We start from the raw sequence: 21,812 nt of genomic DNA on the forward strand, positions 1-21,812 counted from the left end.
AGCCCTAAAACTTTACAGAGAAGCATCGCTGAAACATCCCTCAGCATCTGCCAGCTTCAGTTGTGCCCTTCAGGTCTGAAACCCAGGGGAACTTCGGGGGAAGAGTTTATGTTGCTCAAGCACCACTTTCAATTTTGTTTAACAGCGAAATAGAAATGCAAAGCAGCTCCATGACAACCAGCACAGAAGCGAGCAAACTGCCCAACTGTGCCTTAATAAAGCTCCTGCCTCTCCCCTCCCTGCACGCTGAAGGCCGCTGTTCCAGATAAGCAGATGAAGTCATCAAAAGGAAGATTAATTTAAAGGCTTGATAACATTTCCCCCCTTTTTTTTTTTGTTGGAAGGTCAGTAAGGTCTGAGAGCCAGACTAACAAACTCAGCCAGAAAGGACAAAGTATTCACCCTGCCCAAAAGGAAAATGCCTAAAACTTTTCCCCTGCTCCCTCCTTCTCCTCCCACAGCTCTCCCTGTGACGCCTCCCTCCCCCCGAGCCGGCATTACCTAACTTCTACACAAACACGCAGTTCCCAGCAGCATCAACTTCAAACAGCTCCAGCTTCCTGGCTGCTCACATCTTGGCTTAGGGGAGCAGAGGCAAAGAGCTACTACTGAGGGGTTCTGCAGCAGCTCTGCAAGGTAATCAACTTCTTGGATTTTTACTTTTCCTTTGTAATGCCTAACTAGTGGTTAAGTAAATGGACCAAAACAAAAAGAGGCACCTGGCAAACTGTCTTGCTGGAATTTGCAGCAGCAGGAAAGCCTCAATGCAAAGTCAAAAATACTTGGGTTTACTTGCTTTCTGCAGGGGAAAAGAGGCAGCTTTTGAGATCAGGATCTAAACCATAAAATCCCTGGTCTTTCTTTTAGTCATGGGTGTCAGTTGTATGTGTTCAAACATGCATAGGCATTCTGACGCAGTTGCAGGTCATCACATCAGGCAGAACTAGAAAGCAGCCCCCCCCCCCCCCCGGGACCCTGCTCCAGCTGCTTGGCTCAGCACTGCCACAGGCTGTTTGCCTTCCTCCCCAGCCATACCGCTGCAAGAAGCCCTTCACTCCCTGTAGCTTCTTGTATCTTTTGCAGGCTTGGAATTGCCAAGATGCTTCTGCTTCTTTCTCTGGTTACTGGGCTTGCCCTGTCTGCCTTTGGTACCATGACAGACAAAGAGACTGATCCAAGCCAGGAGTCACTTCACGACATACAGAAGAAAGTGAACGACCTCTGGAAGAATTTGCTGTATCCAGCGCTGCCTGGCAATGAGACTGAAGGGCTGAGTTATGCCACTTGTGAAATGAAGCCCAGCTCCAAAATAGATGCTGAAAAGCCCCAAGTGACAGGGCAGGTCTTATTCCGACAGCATTACTCCCATGGAAGACTAGAAGCCATTTTTCACTTGGATGGCTTCCCACTGGGCAGTAACCAATCCGGCCGGGCCATACACATCCACGAGCTCGGGGACCTCAGCAGCGGCTGCGACGCCACCGGTGGCCACTACAACCCCTTCAGTGTCAACCACCCCCGGCACCCAGGGGACTTTGGCAACTTCTTTCCCAGAGAAGGCAAGATCAGAAAATACAAAGCAAATCTCTTTGCCACTCTGTCTGGTCCCTACTCCATCATGGGCAGATCCATTGTGGTCCACGAGGGGGAAGATGACATGGGCAAGGGCAACAACAAGGCCAGTCTGGAAAATGGGAATGCTGGCAAACGTCTGGCTTGCTGTGTGATTGGGATGTGCAGCAGGAGCCTGTGGGAAGAGAAACTCCCTGAAGTGACAGACAAGAAGAAGAGAGGCCTCAACAAAAGATCACAGAACCAGGCTTAGGTGAAGACCAACAAGCCAGCTACAGCCCAGGCAGCACAGAGTATCTTAGGCTGTGCCACTGGTCACCGAGCTCTATGGTGAAAGGATTTCCACTTGCTTGCTCCTCTGACAACTGCCTGTCACTTTGTAGAGCCTCCTCTCTGTAAGCCCACCAATAAAACCAGCATCAACTCAACCTTGTGCTGTATTTTCTTAGAGAAAAGATTCCCTTCTCTGCAGCTTGGCAGCTGAACAGGTGGAAGGGTGCTAACAGGTACAGTCAACAGCCTATACAGAGTGTGTGCTGCAAGGGGCTCTGAAGGGATCCTAAGTTAGATATCAAAGGAGAAACAAGGTAATAGGAGTAAGAAACTGCCTCTCAAGAGAGGCCATCCTGTATTTAGCTGCAAATCCCAGCAGTAAAAAGATCTTCACACTTCCAGCCATAGACCCCTGACCTGAAAAAAGGACTTCCCTAAAAAGCAGGGGAAGCACAAACAGCTGTGGTCAACTTCAGATCCATGCCACTATTCTACTTGTATTTCCAGGTTTGAGAATCAAACATGGATAAGCTCCTCAACTATTTCACGTTGTCCCCATGGCCATAGCTATCACATGAATCATAGAAACAGGATTGTCAGGGCTGGAAGGGACCTCAAGGATCATCCAGTTCCAACCCCCCTGGCACAGGCAGGGACACCTCGCACTAGATCAGGTTGCTCAAAGCCACATCCAGCCTGGCCTTCAGAACTTCCAGGGATGGAAGTGTTGGGGTTTTTGTCTGTAAGCAAAGAAAGAAATATCCCAGTTTACCAGAAGTCCCCAGCAAAAATTCCCTGAAGCCTCCAGTTTGTGCTGGTTGGTGACTATGCTCTAGCTGCAAGCTGTTATGCCGCTTGGTGACGACAGAGTTGGCAGATCAGAGAGAAAGATCAGTTTCCAAAACCACTGAGTGAGTTTCTTCAGACAAACAAATGTAGGAAGTGCCTGAGTCAGTTCAGACTGGGGGAAGTGGCAGTGAGAAGATTTAATACAGATCATTTCCAGCTTTCCTTTTTAAACTTAGCACAACTCACTGAAAACCCCAAACCACTCCCTGCTGACTGTCACCCATCTGCTAGCAAGAGCAAAGGCCAGAGGCAGGTAGCATGTCAGGAAATGGCTTTATTAAAAGATGACAAAATGCATTAATAGAGTTGAACCACGTGCTGCAGCTAATCCAGGCTGCAACAAAAGAGAGGCTGCCAAAGTAAATTAATCTGCATCATTTACAAAGTGAAACTACAAACCAGAAGCTGGTAAACAAAATCTTATCTTTAGCTACCTAGCAGACTTTCAGCCTAATCTCGGCTAAGATTTTTGCAATGCATTCCTGAGCTCCTAAGGATTAAAGAAATTCCTCTGTCTTTATCACACAAACTCCCAGGTGCTTAAAAATAGCCTCCCTCAGAAAAGCAGCAGCATTCTAACAGACACCTCCTAATCTGTGCCTTTCACACACTCCTCTGGCGAATCCAGTGGCCATTGTTTTTCAAACAGCCACATCCTACCGCCCAGCCAAAGCCTTCCCACAGACCCTGCAGCCATTCGCCTGGGAGGTGAGGCACAGCCTCCTCCAAACCTTTGCTTTGTGAAATGCATCTTCTCCACACACCTGCCACGACATTGCCTTCTCAGTTTGTTTCCCCAGAGCCCAATCCTAAAAAGGCTTGGAGGATGTCTGGTGCCATTTCTGCATTTCAGAAGTCCTGAGAAAAAGGGAACACAGGTCTCAAAAAAAACACCCCAAAACCCAACCAAATAAACCCAAACCAAAGGCAGCATTCCCTGCAAAATGCAGCTAAAGTTGCAGTGATTCCACATCAAAACAGTAATTAATTCACTGGGGGGGAAAATAACTCATTGTTCTAATGGCACAGAAACAGAAAGGACAGCAATGCCCAAGGAAGATACTGACAAGAACAGGTGATTACTCCTCACATAGTGCAGCAGAGATGTCTCACGTTCACAGGTGTCCTGCCTTTGAAGTCCTGGGTGCCTGGGAGAAGACTAAAAATGGAGCTAGAGTACACCTTCACTGGGGCTGAAAGGGGAGGGATAGGAGTGAAGCAGTGATAACAGCACTAAAAATGAGGGTCCCAGAGATGGAGGTATCTTAATGATTGCAGAGATATAAAAATGGCACCTAAGAGGGAGAATTAGTCTGGAGAGAAGACTGAGAGGGGATCTAATCAATGTCTATCAATACCTGAGGGCTGGGGGTCAGGAAGCAAGGGACAGGGACGGCCTCTGCTCACTTGCACCCTGAGATAGGAAAAGGAGCAATGGATGGAAACTACAGCACAGGAAGTTTCACCTCAACACAAGGGGGAACTTCTTTACTGTAAGGGTCACAGAGCCCTGGAGCAGGCTGCCCAGAGAGGTTGTGGAGTCTCCTGCTCTGGAGACTTTCAAGCCCTGTCTGGATGTGTTCCTGTGTGACCTGTGCTGGGTTCTACGGTCCTGCTCTGGCATGGGGGTTGGACTTGAAGATCTCCAGAGGTCTCTTCCAGCCCCTAACATCCTGTGAGCCTGTGACAGGTTTTGTTTGTCAAATGCAAGCAGCAACTGGCCAGTCTAGGTACTGGTAGAAGATCTCCAGAGGTCACTTCCAGCCCCTAACATCCTGTGATTCTGTAATTACCAAGATGTCCTGATTGCTGGGTTGTACACCACTGTGTTCTCACAGACAAAAACCAAAATACCAAAAGGAATCAACAAATGAGGCACTAAAAAGCTGTTGCTCCAGCCCTGCTTCTACCTGCTTGAGCTCTTGCACCAAGCTCTTTATTAATGGACAGCATTAACTGGCTGCTAAGGGACGAGGAGCAACAAGCTGCGGGTCAGGAAAGAGGCAGGACAAGGAAATAATGGAACCCCCTCAACATTTCTGAGCTCAGCTAGAGGAAATCTTGACCTTCTTATTTGCTTGCCTCAGTCCTGACTGCATTGATATTTCGCTCTGTGCTGGATTAGCCTGTGAAAGATGGCAAATAATACATCTTGAATAAAATGCTACTTTGTGTGACATTCAGGCATTAAAGGAAAAAATCCTGCCACATTCTCCCAGAGATTTCAGTTTCTGCAGCTATTTCTCTTCCAGCTTGTCAGTCCTGTCATATAAATGAGTCAATAATGCAGTCAGTCACAATTAATGGGAACAGCATAACAATTTTTCATAGACTTCAACTCTTCTTGGGTTTTTTTTCAGGTGATGAGGAATTTAAATGGTGATCAGGATAATGAAAGAAAAACTTTTTACAGCTCCATGTCCCTAACAGGCTTAAATATAAACAGATGGGTTTTGTTCCTAAGGGCTGCTGCTTAGTGTCAGTGAGATGCTGCAGTGTCAAATTAGCTTTAAAGGGAAAGGAAACCTATCTGAGGAGCACTGAGTGTGGCTGCACTGCCTCCAGACAGACACTGAAAGGGTTACAGGAATGCACCTGCTAGGGAAAACACAGGAGAGCTGAGAGAAGCCACAGCTTTCACCTTCCCACTATCATTCCTTATATTTATATGTAATAATTTACATACAGCCTTTCTTCTGCTGAATACAAACTGTTCATGGACTCTGACACCTTGATTATGGCAGCACCTGCTAGCTCATCTTCCATCTCCAGAAGAGTTTGTCAGGACTGCTAATATAAACTCTGTTTATTCAGTAGCTGACAAGTGGGCTGTAAAAATTTGCAGCTGGCAGTTATTTGTCAAAGGAGGACTCAATCTGGGAGGGATTTTCCTTTTTATTAGTAGTATTTTATTAAATTTGGTTTAATTCTCTCTGATTGGTTTCAAGTTCTAGGAGTGAGAAATGAACAGTTACAGACAATTAGGTCCCAAGCCAGCAGAAAAATTGCCTTGACGGCTGCTGGCCCATAGAAGCTCCACAGCTGCAGAGACTGCTCCTTATGCTACAAACAGGAGAGGAAGGACGTGCCTCCCCTTCTCCAACAGCTGCTGGCTTCAACCTTAACCATTCCCTTGTTGCTGCCTTCCTAGGAGCAGAGTGGCACAGCTCCAGCATCAGGAGCTAGGCAATGACACAGCAGCCTCCCTTTTCCCCACTTATTAAGGAAATGTTTTCCTGTGACTACATCAAGGAGGGAAGAAATGTACAAAAGCAGCACCGCTGCAAATAAACCTTCTTCCACACCACAGACTGGTGAGGTGAGGAGGACAGGAAGATTTCTCCTTAATTCCAAAGGGTAAGAAAATCAAGCAGACAGATTCCTTCAGAAAGGAGGGCACAGATGGAGCAGGCTGAAATCCACCCCCTGGTACTCAGCCCCAGGGCTGCTGCAGCTCCTCTGACTTGAGGAACACAAGTCCAGGAACTGAGACTGCCAAGCAGGTGGACAGAGCATCGCTGCTGCTCCTCTTGCTCTTCCCCTTGCTTGGGAACAGCATTGCCATTTCTCACAGAAAGACTTCTGGCTTCTCTGGTGATGTTTCCTTCAGAGCTTCGTTAAACTGGGGTCTCAGTAGCTGCTGAAACAGCTTCCTGCCTTTCCATCAGGTGAGCTGGGAGAGGGAAGGAAAAATTGTGTACAGCTGAGACAACATAAAGGCTTGTAAGGAGAGAACTACAGGCATGCAGGGGTGGTTTTCAGACACCTCCTAGAAAGAAAGAGTGACTTCATTCTAAGGATGTACTTACAGCCACTATGTGTAAAGAGACACAGAACACAACCTGAAGAGCAAGCAAAAGCTTACACCCTTAAGATGCTTCTCAATTTATCACTCCACATTCTTCCTCTTTGGAAGGCACTTCTAACCATTAAAACAGAGTCCAGCACAGGGATCTTTGATGTTGCAGAAGCCTAGTGATAACTTGATAAATCATCTGTGTGATAAACCAATCCACACAGAAAGTTCAAATCACTACAAAACCCCAACATGATTAAACCTTTCCACCAATTCTTTCCCTTTAGGTGATTTGTATTTTTGGGACGCTGCAGCCAGCACTAACAGAAACCCACCATTATCAGACACATATTAGCAGTTCACTGTAGCAATCAAGCCTACAGCAATCAAGCCTACAGCAGAGTTTCCCCAACTATCTTTGCAGCAGCACAGGCTCTGCAAAAGGATTACAGTGGGAGGCTCAAGATTTCATACCTCAAGCCACACTGTTATCCAAATATTCAGAGTTTTTGGCAGGATCAGATGGTTTCTTGTTTGCAGGCTCAGGGAGCTCCTGAGAGCTGTGATGTGTGTGTGCAGCTGTACCACCCAGCTCTCCGTGCCTCCCGAGCTCCTGGGCATGCACCACATCCGCTGCGCTGCAACCCTGCCCCCCGCTCTCGTTGGGGATTTCACAGTCGCTCTCTGAGGTTTCATTGCTGTCCTTCAGGGCCTCAGCTTCAGCTGTCTGTTCGTTCTCTGAGTTTGAGGGATCTGTGGGGTCGGATGGGTCAGGGCTGGAAAGCGGGAACTCTCCCTCAGATGAGCCATTAAGCTCTGCTCCAACCACCGCGTCCTGCTCCCCCGCAGAAGCTCCTGCTCTTTTCCCTTCCAGTTCTGCAACTGCCTGTGCTGTCAGCTTAATTATCTGACTGCCAAGCTTGTTTATTTCCTCTTCCTCGGAAGGTAGCTGAGGTAATGAAGGATAAAAATGTTTATTTTGGTTTCTGTTATTTAAGTTTGTTCCCTCTGGAGCCAAGGACTCACTTGCAACAGCACAGGTTTCATCACGTTCTCCCTTCTGTCCTGCTGAAAGAGAAATGGAACAGTGAGATCCTCTAATCAGTGACAGGCACTTATTACACATCTGACCTCAAGACCATCACCACCAGTGCCACAGAGTTGCTTACCTGAGGGAGGAATTTCTAAGAGCAACTCCCTGCCCCCTCCCAGGCCCACTTCTCAGATGACAAGCTATCAACACTAAGTTTCTGGCTGGATCTGGCCCTGTTTTGGAGCCTGCCCATCTTTAAACTCTTGTGGTGTCGTAGTCAACACCACAGAGTAGAACAGCAGGGCCAGGCACACTCCTTGCAAGGAGGATCAACTGTGATGAGGCACACAGCTACAGAAATTTTTGGCATAGCTTAAGACTGATCCCCATGTCACCACCATTTTCAGGGGTTAACACAAGCTCCATTTTATTTGGAGCTTTTCACAGGCCTTCATCCAATATTGAAGCTTCCTCACTGGTCCTGCAACATCAAAGATTATTCTGCTTTGGGTACCACAGCATAAAACAAAGCAGCAGTGGAAGAATTTTAACTATGCCATTATACCAAAAGGCAAACACTGAACAAGGCCTCAGAAAAGAGAAAACAGCAATGTGTAAACAAACACTTTTGGGGAAGAGAGGGAGTTTGTCCTCAGCTAAGGACAAAAAGCCTGGTTGGAAATCAGCTTGTGAAGTCAAGTAAGGAAAATCAGGAGATGGCAGAAGGATGACTGCACTGACAGCTTCGAATGACTCCTGTCATGCACAGGCCTTGCACTGCAGTTCAGGAGCAGTCACTCTGTTTCTCCTGCAGGAATCCTGCCTCACACAATGCACAGGATGGCCTGGCTGCAGGCTGGGACCAGAGCTGCCTAACCCAGGAGTCTACTGCCTCTCTCAGACCTGCCTCATCTGTAAACCGGGGGCTGCCAGCTGAGCGAGATGAGGGTTGGCATGAAGGCAACAGACACTTACTGCTGTTAAGGAGGCCAGGAATGCTACTCTGAAGAGCTGAAATAAAGCCTGTGGAAAAGGCAGGGATAAATTAACTTTCAAAAGGTGATCACCCACTGGATCTAATCCTCATTATCTGAGCGCTCAGCTGGGAAACTAGGAGCTCAATTTGCAGCACTGCTCTGCTTATGTTGTACATCTGAACACGTACTCAGAGTGCTTCAAAGAGAGCCAAAACCTGTGTCCCTCAAATTGGCACTCAGAATTAGCAAAGGACTCCAGCTCCTTCGCTGTGTGCCTCAGTTTCCTCCCTCCAGAGGGGGTTACCATCGTCCCATCGCCCTGCCGCAATTTTCTGACGATAAATTGTTTCACAGCTCTGCACCACCCGGGGAAAGTTCACAGAGCAGCAGTACCTCTGTCTACAGGGACTGCTTGAAATAGCACACAGGCAATGCAGCAGGAGCAAAGCATTCAGCAATGAAGAGAAGAACCTGATGAGCTGTTCATTAGCAACTGTGAGGCTCCAGTACAATCTGTCCCATGACACTCCTCATCCTGTGCACTGGATAAATGTTCTGGGCTCCCTAGTTCAAGAAGGACAGGGAACTGCTCGAGAGGGTACAGCAAAGGGCTACAAAGATGATTAGGGGACTGGAACATCTGTCTTACAAAGAAATGCTGAGGGACTTGAGGCTTTTTAGTCTAGAGAAGACTGACTGAGAAGGGATCTTATCAATGCTTATAAATACTTCAAGGATGGGTGTCAGGAGGATGGGAGCAGTCTTCTTACAGTGGTGCCCAGTGACAGGACAAGAGGTGACAGGCACAAACTGGAACATGGCAAGTTACACCTGAACAAGAGGAGGAAATTCTTTAGGCACAAACTGGAACATGGGAAGTTAGACCTGAACAGGAGGAGGAAATTCTTTAGGCACAAACTGGAACATGGCAAGTTACACCTGAACAGGAGGAGGGAATTCTTTATTTTGAGGGTGGCAGAGCACTGGAACAGGCTGCCCAGAGAGGTGGTGGAGTCTCCATCTCTAGAGTCATTAAAAATCTGTCTGGATGCTATTCTGTGCAACATGCTCTTAAGTGAATCTCCTCTGGCAGTGGGGCTGGACTAGATGATCTCCAGAGGTCCCTTCCAACCCCTATCACTCTGTGATTCTGTAAAGTGAGATTTGGTGGCACAGTCTGCAGGTCCTACTATGTCATTAGGCATTTTCACAAAGGACTTCTACCACCCAGCTGAACTGGAACAATGACAAGCACAGACTAAAGCAGGCCTTGATGAGACCAGGGTAAGCAGACTGATTAGATAAAAAAGCCTGAAAAAGCCTCCTGATTATCTGTAGATGTAGCTGGGGCAGCATCTGATGTATTAGAGAAAGATGTGATCAAGAATGTATGTCAGTACAAAGGCCAAGAACATCTCCTGGGCCAAAGAGGCAGCAATTACCAGTGGTGGTGTTTAAAGGACCACATTTAAAGATATGCAAGAATTTCATTGCTGTTCTGCTTATCAACTGTTTGAACTCCATTGAAAACTCAGCTGATAGGAAAATGAAAGTGGGTTTGGCTTGGTTTTTCTTTGTTCTGAAATACTTCTAAACCAAGGTCACATTTGCTTGGTGAATGACAGCAGATGGACACATTCTTGTGCTCTTCCCAGCAGCCAAGCTCCCCCAGATTTTGGAGGTACACTGCATAGATGAAAAATTGAAGGATGCACCAAGCTCCCAAAACTCAAGAGCAGACAGCAGCTCTCTGTGCAGCCATTCTCTCATTATGTCACTCACATGGGAGTGACACACGGGGGATCACTCTCATAGAGGGAGGGAAAAAAGGGAGGGGAAAAAGGGAGGGGGAAAAAAGGGCAGGGAAAAAAAAGGAGGGGGAAAAAAAGGAGGGGGAAAAAAAGGAGGGGGAAAAAAAGGAGGGGGAAAAAAAGGAGGGGGAAAAAAAGGAGGGGGAAAAAAAGGAGGGGGAAAAAAAGGAGGGGGAAAAAAAGGAGGGGGAAAAAAAGGAGGGGGAAAAAAAGGAGGGGGAAAAAAAGGAGGGGGGAAAAAAAGGAGGGGGAAAAAAAGGAGGGGGAAAAAAAGGAGGGGGAAAAAAAGGAGGGGGGAAAAAAAGGAGGGGGAAAAAAAGGAGGGGGAAAAAAAGGAGGGGGAAAAAAAGGAGGGGGAAAAAAAGGAGGGGGAAAAAAAGGAGGGGGAAAAAAAGGAGGGGGAAAAAAAGGAGGGGGAAAAAAAGGAGGGGGAAAAAAAGGAGGGGGAAAAAAAGGAGGGGAAAAAAAGGAGGGGGAAAAAAAGGAGGGGGAAAAAAAGGAGGGGGAAAAAAAGGAGGGGGAAAAAAAGGAGGGGGAAAAAAAAGGAGGGGGGAAAAAAGGAGGGGAAAAAAGGGAGGAAAAGTGGAAAATGCAGGATGGAAAGCTTCAGCCCAGAGCTAAAGTTTGGCAGTGTTACAAGCAACAGAAAGAGGCTCTGATGAGATCTGACAGGCAACTTTAATTGAAACTGTAATACCAACCTCACCTAGGACCAATATGTAAAGGAAAGAGCCTGATGCCACCAAGTAAATACTTTCAGTAACTGCAGATTTAATTAAAAATCAATGATTAAGCAAGCAAAAAAATGAATATTTATGAGTTGTTATTACTCACCAGAGGACTATTCACTACAGTTTCACTTCTTATTTTTAGCAAAAGTATCAGCTGATGGAGATGATAAAACCTGATCAGTCTGGCTGTCAGGATTGATCAGAAGATGACATGGGTAATGAAGTCAAAATTAAGCCACAATCTATTTAGTTTCAGGACTACCAAATAAATTGTTTATGGTGCTTCATGGTTAGCTGAGTAAGAGCTGGGCATACCAAAATGCTACAGCCCCTACAGAGCTTATCCAAATGCCAACAGGCAAACATCATAACCCAGCTCTCATCCATTAAGAAAAACTAAGGAGGGGGGGAAAGAACTAAATGAAGGTTATCAGCAAACCACTATCTTCTGCTACTGTCAAATAAAGTTAAGGCTGACTTTGGAGAGCTGGTGAAGCTGGCTACTGGGGAAGGATTCTTAACAAAATACATGGCAAGACTATTAAAAAAAAAAGGCAGTCAATTTCTCTGGGAAAACGAGTTGGGTATTTCAATTTACCAGGTGCAATCAGGAAGCCTTTCATCTAGGTATCAGCTCTAATGCAGGGAAGTGCTAAGCCAGGCCCTCCTTCGGAAATGCTTTCCTACTGTGCATTTTAACTGAGGGGAAAAGAGCAGGAGGCAGTTAACTGTAACAGGGAGGGCATGAATAACTCCCCACAGTATCAAGTTAGCTGGCAGGAAAATTCTTTGAGGTGTAAGACCAGATCCCCAGCCCTGTGCAACCCATTCAACAGTCATTTTGCAGTTGTTTTGCCACCAGGGCTGGGCCCATCTATCCATTTTCCTCGTGGATGATTTATTCAATCTCTGTGACCACCAAAACTTTGCCTTCTGCTATCCCAGCATGAAAATTTATTACATTTTATTTGGAAAGAAATGAGTGCTCAGCTCTTATCATGCTCCTTACATTCCAGGTTCTCACCTTGTACTTCAGTTTTCTGTGGCTTATCAGTAAGTGCTGACAAGGGTGACCTGGACCTCTGCATAACAGGCACGGCTGGGTCACCGAACGTTATGGTATCCTTTCCACCTGAAACAATCCAAGTGTGAGAACCATTGATTCACCAACTGCATCCCTCCTCCACCAATGATATTCAAACACATCCTACAATATTTTGCACACTGTTACTGCAAACAGACAGAACAGGAAAAGCATCTCAAATGATCCTTCCACAGCACTGGGGAAAAAAAAATTGCTCTGTAGTGGAGCTGGAATATGCAAGTCAGCTAGAGAAGAGGCATGGCTTTCCCCACAGCACTGAGTAAAGGACAGATTTGGAAAGAAGAACAGGTGCTATATGCAGCAAATCATATTAGCAATTAGCATTCAATCCAGATTATTAATAATCAGATCATAGCAGAAGTTTTACAAAGAAAAATGGATCATTTGCATGCTATTAACAGCAAGTGTGCAGTGCTGACTCTTCACTCTCTATCACTCTGCCTCAATGATGAGCCTGCTCATAGCACAGTTTTACACTGCAGACTCACACACACACTGCTCCCTTGAAAAGAATATTAAAAGCTTAGTGTACCTAAGAACTGAGGGGGCAAACAAGTGTATACCTTGCTGGGGAACACAAGGGATTTGAGTCTGAGAATTAAGCCAAACCAAACCATTTCTGAGTGTTTTTGTTTTAAACCAAATGGAAAAGGGCAATTTTCCAGTTCTTGGGCAGACAAAACGCTGCAAGAAACTCTTCAGCTCCAGAGGACTCTGCTACAGATGCTTAGCTTTCAGCTAGTTTAGCAATACAGATAGCAACACCTGCAGATCCTTTAGGAAGTCCTCCGCTCTTCAGGATGCTCTGTTTTTAGTGACTGACACTCCCTTAAAGCTGAGGGGGAAGGGCAGGAAATGTGCAAGATCAGCTAAGCGTGGTGTTTGTGTGGCCTCCAGAACAACTGCCAAGCGATAAGTAATGGCTGGGGAGGCAGCAAGCTCCTGCTCTATTTATCTCCATAAGAATGGACATTTATGTAACAACCACTTCTCCCCTCTAAATCTGTTTGTACATTTCACCTTAAGGCAACATCCTAAATCTAATCACCCATCCAAGACAAAGACTTTCAAAAGAGCACCAGGTCAGGAGGTACCCAGAATAAATCCAGCTCTGAGAAAGTTCTGGTACCTACTAAGAAACAATGCAAATCCCCATGGAGTCTAACTGGCCTGCTCCAATCCCCAGTGACTTTTGAATCACTGGCTGTAAATACCTTGATCCTGAAGGTATTCATGATGTATTTATACCCTTAACATGTTGGGGGATAGAATAAATCCAGCTCTGAGAAAGGTTCTGGTACCTACTATGGAATGATGACAATACCCATGGAGTCTAACTGGCCTGCTCCAATCCCTAGCTACTTTTGAAACCACTGGCTGTAAATACCTTGATCCTGAAGGTATTAATGATGGTTTTGTATCCTTAACATGTTGGGGTATATTCTGCAGCAATCTGAATGCAATTAATGCTTTTGGATGGTGGATCTTGCCAAGCTTTGATCCCTCTGTCAAGTGTGCATCACTACAGCAAGTAATAACAATAATAGTACCTAGCAGCAAAGTGGAGAACCCCCCAGTGCAAGGCAAAGTTAATTAATAATTAAGATAACCCCAACCACCACCACCAAATTTAATGGCTGTTTCAAAATGCCACAGCCCCTAGATGAATGCACTTTGCTGTAACAGTGAAGGAATTTTGTGCTGGAAGAAGAACTAAATCAGCCAGGGAACTCCTGGGATGAAAATGTTCAATATAGTCACACACAGTCCAAAGCAGTCACACATCCCAAAAGTTAACAAAAGAACCCAGCAGAGGAAGTCAAATTTCAAATACATGATGAATAAAAAAATAACTGGGGAGGGCCTGAAGAGGAAAGTAGAAAGGAGTCTTCTTCCTCCTTGTTTATTTTTGGAATCAAGAAAGAAGTAAAGCCTGAGCTGAAGTCCCTGAAGATTGCAAGACAAGCTTCAAAAAAAAGACAAGTAATAAAGCCAGGCTCTTGACTGCCAGGCTCCTGACTGCCAGGCTCCTGACTGCCAGGCTCTTGACTGCCAGCCAGCATTTAGGCAGCAGACAGATTCACTCGCACGTTTTTCTCTGAGAAACAGCTTGGTTCCAGAAAATAAGGCTAAGCTCAGTATCCACACATCTAAGCAACAGATGTGGCCCAAAGAGTCAGATGCATATTTGTTTATTAAGAGTGACTCACATCCATTCATGAAGGAGGGAGATGGGGGTACTGCTGCCCAGCATGCTGCGAGTGATGAGCTGAGGCTGGGTTACACACGGGGAATTTCAATGAGCTGCCATGGGAGCCCAGCTTCGTAACTTACATAGCTTTGTGTTCCTCTAATGAATTTTCCAAGGGCTTCACTGAAAAGCTTCCAGATCTCCAAAGAAGCAAACAAGTTTTCAGTACCTGAACAATCTTCATTTTATTCTCCTATTAATTCTACCTTGCCTCTGCTCCACGCCGATTACCATAGAGCAAGAGGCTGTGCTGAAACTTCCTTATCATCTCAGGGAGAAAAAGGCTGAGTCATGATCAGACCTTTGCTTAGGCTTTGTCTTTTTTTTTCAGGGTAAATCTGGAATTTTTAGGAAAGGATAGGTTCAAAAAAAAAGAAAAGAGATTATTTCTCTGCATGTCTTGTGACACCAAACTGTGAGAGGAGTTCAGGTGGTGTTTACTGCGTGCTGTTGCTGAACACACCTAACACATTCTGCATGCATGTCTGAAGCACAATATGCTAAGACAAAGCAAAGAATTAAATGCTTCTGTGAATATCACATACTCTGCTTCCTTCCCAAGCTAAGTAGACTCATAAAAAGAAAATGAGAGTCAAATTTATGCCCCAGCTTGCTTTGTTTTCAGCAATGAGCCTCACAAGAGATTCATTTAATTAAAGCCTCTTTTCCAAACGGAGGAAGCTAAAGTTCGTGGTAGGCAGAAAATGAACTATGCTACCAGATTCACCACTGCAAAAGTCAAACATCACTGCATCTTGATTCAGCTTCCCCAGAGCTCACTCATGCTATTGCTCAAAAAACAAAAAGGCAGCTGAGCCATGTCACCTAAAAGAAAGCAGAAGTGGTCAAGCTCTGTCTTCAGTGGGATAAAGTTTATTAACAGCCTTTATTAACGCCGTTCGGAAGATATTAATATCATGTTTAGAAATGTTCCATGGACAATGATGCCTAAGTAGGAACATTAACTTCAAATTAAAACCCTGCAACTTATAATGTGTGTTTCTTACAGTGCTAGACTGAACACCAGCTTTCCTCTGCGTGTTCTTTCCAGTGGTGAGTTCAGCTCACAATCCAACAATATTGGTTTTTTCCCTCTGGATTTAAGACTGACTAGATGAGCTAATCTCCACGTCCTGCCCCCCACTCAAGCCAGCACTCAGCTGCAGAGTCCACTGTGGTAGTTCCCACACTATTTGTTACATGCTGCTGTTTCATGGAGCAGAAGCTTTCCACACTGAAAACTGGTGACCCACCAGGTGTTGCAGGGCCCTTTCGGACCACCTTGTGACTGCAGAGCACTGGGAAACAGAAGTGGACTCTTGATTTAAGAGGTAAAGAGCGAATCAACAAACCTTCAGGCTCAACAGACCTCATAATCCAGTGTAAAATGGCTGTACAACTATTCCTTACTATTTTCCTCAATGTAAAGAAATTGCCTTGTGGAGCAGCCTGTATTTCTTTCGTGGTCATCTATCTAACTCACTCTGACTCAAAATCTTAACCATCCAGATATCAAAACATTCAGGCACCACTGCTGTGTATTTACATTTAGTGACAATATTTAACATACTGCTACAATCAGTTACTAGAAATAGAGGTTAAGCAGAACCTACTCCCAAATCCCACTGAGACATTGTAGCTCAGGCCTTCAGGCAGCAGAAGAAAGGAAGGAAAGAGACAGTTGTTATTGGAGAAACAGTCATTTGAAGTCTTACCTACACAGATGAACAATGGTGCAGGAAGTTCCCACTGCTTCTGTTGGTTGGTTTGTTTTAAATACAGTTTGCAAAGCTTAGAAAGGCTGCAGTTATTAGGGTATGGATTTCAGGGAGCACTGGTTTGGAGGAAAAGCCTGGAGTACCTTCAAGTGATGAGTTCATGACACACTAATGTACAAAAGCGCATCAGCAGGGTCTTAGACAAATGTTTCACCTGCATCTTTTAAACTAGATGGTTTGGCAAGGGTGTTAAACCAGGGTAGATTTAATTTAGACAGAAGGAGGAAGTTCTTTACAATGAGAGTGGTCAAATACTAAAACAGGTTGCCTAGAGATGTGGTGGGGCCCCATTCAAGGTCAAACTTGAAGGGGCCCTGGTCCCTTCTCACTGCAGGGGAGTTGGACAAGATGACCTTCAAGGGTCTCTTCCAACCCAGTGCATTCTGTGACCTTCTGGAGAATGTGAAAAGGATAAAAACCACAGAAGGTACATTATGTATGTTGGGAGATTAGCTCATGGAAACCAGCGTGGGACCTTCAGCTCTGGAAAGCATGAAGAGGAGAGCCAGTTCCAGAAAGGTGATGGAGAATGTTTATAATGGGCAAGCTCAAGTGGGAATGCACCATGTGAGGCCAAACAGCTGAAGAGCACAGATTTGTCACAAGGTCTCCAGCTTTGTTAAATGCTTTCCTCTAGATGGAAAGAGGTCAGGTGCTAAAAACACAGAGCCACAACAGTAGAAGCTGCAACCACACAATCTCCCACCCCCAGCAGCAGCGAGAGGAAGCCATAAACAACACAGCCTAATGAGGCAAACACCAACAATGGAGTAGCATAATTTACAGTGGTTAAAGAAGACACAATTAGGTGTAATGGGAAGAAAAGAAGCAAAAAGTAAATGTAAATTAAATATTGCACATTTTCCTAGCAGTGAGGTCTATTAGGAAGCAGATTAATCTCCCATTACTTGAGTAATTCAAACCCAAATACAATGCTTAAGATGCTACAGGGAATAAGCTTGTTCTGGAGAGATGGACTAGAAAATTTAAGATCATTTACATTTCCAATTTCTCAAGAGTTTATGATTCTACAGAAAAACATTAAAAATACAGTGATAAAATCCATGGAAGTTCTAAGAAGCACCCAAAATAATAAATAACATTTGTTAACAGCCATAATGGTCAATATCCTCTCCATCATTTTATACAGCTGCTGAAATAAAACTGGTCCCCCCCCTTTTTTTTTCCCCTTTGCTTGCAGACTAAGGAGACAATTTGATTACTCCAGTATTTACAGCTCTGGGCTTTTTCCAGCATACATATGTGACTCAGGAGTGTAAAGAGCAGTGATTTTTGGTTTCATCTGAACATTTATTAGAGGCTTCTAATTCCACAACTGTGCTGAGCAGCACATTTGCACAATGCCTGCCATCAAAAACAATAAAAGATTCTAGCCAAGCTTTGCTTAAACACAAACATATCCTTAAAAGCTAAATAATGCAAGGTGGTCTCTGGAAGTTGACTAACCTGGAAGACTCCACAAGCCAGCAATTTCCAAAGTTCTTAATTTCTTTTCTAGTTCTGCCACACGATTACCTAGAATTCTGGAGGGGGGAAACCCACCAGAAAACACAAAGCCAAAAGAGAAGCAGAGTCAGAAATGAGATGCATTTTACACTAAGGTAAGCAAAGCCTACTTGCCTACATCACTACAGTCACACTTTAAACTTGGTGCTTAAGTAGGGCTAAAACCAAAAGCTATTCAGACAAAACATAGCCAACTCAAAACAACACCCAGATTGATTCTGAAGCTCTAAAGCACAGTTCTGGCCTACTCCTTTATTCACTGAGGTTCCCATTGGGATGGGCTGCCTGAGGAGGTGGTGGAGTCACCATCATTGGAGGTGTTCAGGAGACTTGATGGGGTGCTTGGTGCCATGGGTTAGTTGGTTGGGTGGTGTTGGATGATAGGTTGGACACGATGATCTTGAAGGTCTCTTCCAACCTGGTCTGGTCTGGTCTATTCTATTCTCTACCACAAAGATTGCTGAAAGTGAGCAAGGAATATCTTTTCCATTACACCTATTTCTTTTGGTGCTGAGTTCTATTTTCTGCTTTACGAAAACCCATCAAGTTCTTCGGTGCCTTTATCACCCCACTCTTGGTTTTCACTGCATTTCTTGGGTCATCTCTTCTTTTGTATCTGATTCCTATACAAATACTATTTGCAGCTAGCTCTCCTGCAGGATTTAACTTTTAGTCTTAATTCTCTTCCCCAGATCAAACAAGAGATTTCTGTCTTGCAAAGAAAGCTTCCCCCCACCCCCAATGAAGTTTTGAAAGCATTTCTCTCCCAGGCACAGCAAGTCTCCTAGAGTCAGAAGTCTTTAAATAAATCCCAAACAAAACTCAACAGAGTGAGAAACCCAGACAAGGCAGCAGCTCTAAACATGACAGCAGAGATAATGGACAGCAAGTTTTACTCATCAAATTACAGCAACAGGATAAGTCAGTTAAATTTGAACTGAATGCTGAGAAGCAGCATATCACAACACAGCAAGGCAACACTATCTCCCCATGCTCACTAGAGCTCTGTAATACTGCACTGGGTGCTCTCCAGTGAGGGTTTTGTGCTGCAGACATTTGAGCATAATGGGAATGTCATTACTGACAAGATGGCAGAGTCTGGGCAGGAAGTGAAGATAGCAAACCCAGCAGATATCAAAGGGGTTAGAAAAATTGATTAACAAGGACTAAGCAGTTTCTAAATCTCTACTGTGAGGGCTTTGGCATGGCACAATAAAAGCCTGTAAGCATTTTAAAGATTACAGAAATATCAAGATGAGAGAGAGAATGTAAAGAAGAAAAAGAAAGCTTCTATTAAGTATCAAAGAAAGCACTGAGAGGTACAGGGGTGTACACCAACTAAAAGGCAAACAGTCCACCACATTTATAAGCAAAAGACATATGGGAGCAGTTGTGTTTATTTCCCCACTGACACTCAGTAATCAAACAGGTAACCCAGGTTAGCTGGATCTATTACCCTCTTCTCCAACAACAGTCAGAATTGCTCAAGCCCAGATTTCGCTTGTAGAATGCTTCAGTGCTGCCCAGTGATAGGACAAGAGGCAATGGACATAAACTCAATCACAAGAAATTCCACCTCAACATGAGAAAAAGCCTTTTTGCTCTCAGGGTAGTGGAGCACTGGAACAGGCTGCCCAGGGAGGGTGTGGAGTCTCCTTCTCTCTCTAGAGATCTTCAAAACCTGACTGCATGCATTCCTGTTTGACCTGCCCTAAGTTGTCCTGCTTTGCAGAGGGCTGGGAGTCCATGATCTCTGGAGGTCCCTTCCAGCCCCTACACCATTCTATGCTTCTATCTGGTATGAGAGACTCAGCCCTAAAAACTTCACTTTCATACCCCAGCATCTGGTGGCCCAACACCCAGCAGCAGAGCTCTGCAGTACAGAGCAACAGGTGGAGAAAGGCACAGAACAACTTTGAAGATCTCCTCTGTACACAGACTGCCTCTTCCCCTCTTGCTGTGTAAGGCCCCACCAACAGTCAGCTGAAGGAGGTGGAATTTCCCTGGCTTCCTACAGAAGAAATACACCTTCATACAGGTGCAATCACCCAAATGTCTGCCAGTAGGGTCAGTCAAGCTCACATACTGGTTCTCTACATGACATGCAAACATGTGCTCAGTTACAGGCTGACATGATCCTTCCTGCCTTATCCTTGGTCTTGACTGAGCCTGCCCAGGTTAGAAACACTGAAATGAGGGCAACATGTCCAAGCAGCAGAGCAACTTCTACACTCATCTGGCTTGCAGGGGTGCTGGCAATTTCAGAAACAGACTGCACTAAACCAAAACACTTCCAATAAACAGTTCATTGCCAGCTGAAAGACAAAAGTATTTTAATCAGCTTGCCAGGCAGGGTTAGGAGTGTTTATTCTTGCATTTATGTAACTACTTAATCTCACAACATCCTTCATACAGAATTCATTTACAACTGCCTGTTCAAATTAAGCTAATGTGTTTGTGAGGAAAACCATAGGACATTACTTAAACTTAGCCACAGCAGCTAGAAATCACCTGGGGAGTTGTGTCTGTTTTCTTTGTATTCATCCCAAATAACTGAAAAAAATCAAGGCTGGATTTTGCCTGCTTGTCCCTAGGCACATACTCCCCCAGCTCCTTCCACCACAACACACATTTAGAAAAGTGGCAGTAATCATAGAGTGGCTGTGCCAACAGCAAGTGGCAATGGGTATTTTTAACAGGAATATAACAGCAGAAAGTCAACTCAACAGCACAGCCAATTTCTAATCCATGGTAAAACCCCCACTGTCTTGTTACTGCTCCAGTGGATGAGGAAGCCAATCTACCCATTCTGCTGCTGTAAACTTAGCCCATGTCAGACTGCAAGCAACAAAGAGGTTTTGCCTTTACAGTTGGAGTTTGGAGGAAAAGAAGTTCATGCTGGCTGAAAAGCCTCATTTAGTGGTAATAGAGTCACTGAGATTTCAACTGTCTATCAAATATCATAAGCAAAACTTCTTCCCTGAAGCAACCACCCCACAATCTCCTGATCTTTACCCAGGAAATCTCACCTTCTTCACAGGACAGTCTCAAAGAATAACTGTCCTTCAGCCATGCTCTTTGCCCAGACAAAGCCAGGCAAGCAGGGCAGAGGGGTCAAGAAGACTTCTGCCTTCTAATTTATGTAAAAGCTTTTGTCATTACAATTCTCTCTAGGCCCAGCATTAAGAAAGTAAGTTTGCCATGGTTATAGACAAGAGCATGGAAACTTGAATGCATCCATGTCACTGGAATAACCAAACTGTTGTCTGAATGTCTCCCTTCTGATGTTGCATGAGCAGTAAGAAGGGAGTAAACAGGTGTTAGCCCTTCATTAGCACTGCTCAGTGCAGAAACTCCTCTTGCATTACATGACACTTAACAGGCATGAATTGACTGAACTGCCATCAGCTAGATCTGGGCTACATTTTCACAGCTTTAGTCTCTCTTTAGCTGATTAGGCATTTGCTTTCTGCAGAGTGCTAAGAGTGGCTATAAACTGCTTCCCCATTTCTGTTGCCACACCAGGAAGAATTCTGCAGTGGAGTCTGCCTAGTATCAGAGTTATCAATTTTCACAATGAATCATCTATTCTAGTGCCATACAGCTAACTTCAGTACCACTCCTTCCTTTCAAGAAAGATGTCTGCCTCTTTCTGGCATCTGGTCCTGATGTGCTTCAGAGAAGCCTGAATAACCTCTGATTACCAGCAGTGACTCAGTGTTCAGAAGAAGAAGAAAAAAAAACCAAACCCAACCTAAAAAACCTGAGCACAGAACCAGGCAACACTTCCTAGTTCTGCTTTTCATCCAGCAGAAGGACAATAACACCAGAATGTCAGACAATGTGTCAAAAATGATTACATTCTGCCATCAGAGGAGCTGTGCAAGGCACAAAGAATTCTTCTGATGAGGACAACAGCTAAGAGTAAACAAATTCTCCTTGAAAGTTTGGTTGAGATTCTTCTTAAGACATCATAGAGTAGCAATGCAGCAGTGTTTATCTCCCACAACTTTTGGCAGAGCAGCAACAGGAGCAATAGCTATCATTTGTGTGACACACAGGCTGCTCACCTGTGACAAATGTGACACTGAAGCTTTCCAGATCCTTTC

At 44.9% G+C, this 21,812-nt stretch overlaps 2 protein-coding genes across 7 annotated transcripts in view; one reads left to right on the forward strand and one right to left on the reverse strand.

The window, feature by feature from the left end:
- The first annotated feature begins 514 nt into the window (after window positions 1-514).
- Window positions 515-2,000, forward strand: SOD3 (superoxide dismutase 3). Of its 2 annotated transcripts, none has more exons than XM_068149309.1 (2): window positions 515-636; window positions 1,065-2,000. In XM_068149309.1, the coding sequence occupies exon 2, from the start codon at window positions 1,100-1,102 to the stop codon at window positions 1,823-1,825; it is 726 nt and encodes a 241-aa protein (XP_068005410.1). In that variant the 5' UTR covers window positions 515-636; window positions 1,065-1,099; the 3' UTR covers window positions 1,826-2,000. The 2 variants fall into 2 exon arrangements, with proteins under 2 accessions (XP_068005410.1, XP_068005409.1); XM_068149308.1 differs by having other exon boundaries at window positions 516-636; window positions 1,084-2,000.
- A 950-nt stretch (window positions 2,001-2,950) lies between these two features.
- CCDC149 (coiled-coil domain containing 149) overlaps window positions 2,951-21,812 on the reverse strand; it is a 50,152-nt gene continuing 31,290 nt past the window's right edge. For 2 of the 5 annotated variants that reach the window (XM_068149314.1, XM_068149315.1), the window contains exons 10-13: window positions 17,644-17,720; window positions 16,012-16,044; window positions 12,067-12,174; window positions 2,951-7,558 (exon numbers count right to left, since the gene is read on the reverse strand). In XM_068149314.1, coding sequence (XP_068005415.1) covers window positions 6,966-7,558; window positions 12,067-12,174; window positions 16,012-16,044; window positions 17,644-17,720 — 811 coding nt within the window. In that variant the 3' untranslated portion in view covers window positions 2,951-6,965. The remainder of the gene's footprint in view (window positions 7,559-12,066; window positions 12,175-16,011; window positions 16,045-17,643; window positions 17,721-21,812) is intronic. The other 3 variants (XM_068149310.1, XM_068149311.1, XM_068149313.1) reach the window with 3 other exon arrangements.

The sequence above is a fragment of the Melanerpes formicivorus genome, unplaced genomic scaffold, assembly GCF_026170545.1.
Source record: "Melanerpes formicivorus ecotype bairdi unplaced genomic scaffold, bMelFor1.0.p_v2 SCAF_18, whole genome shotgun sequence".
Lineage (NCBI taxonomy): Eukaryota > Metazoa > Chordata > Aves > Piciformes > Picidae > Melanerpes > Melanerpes formicivorus.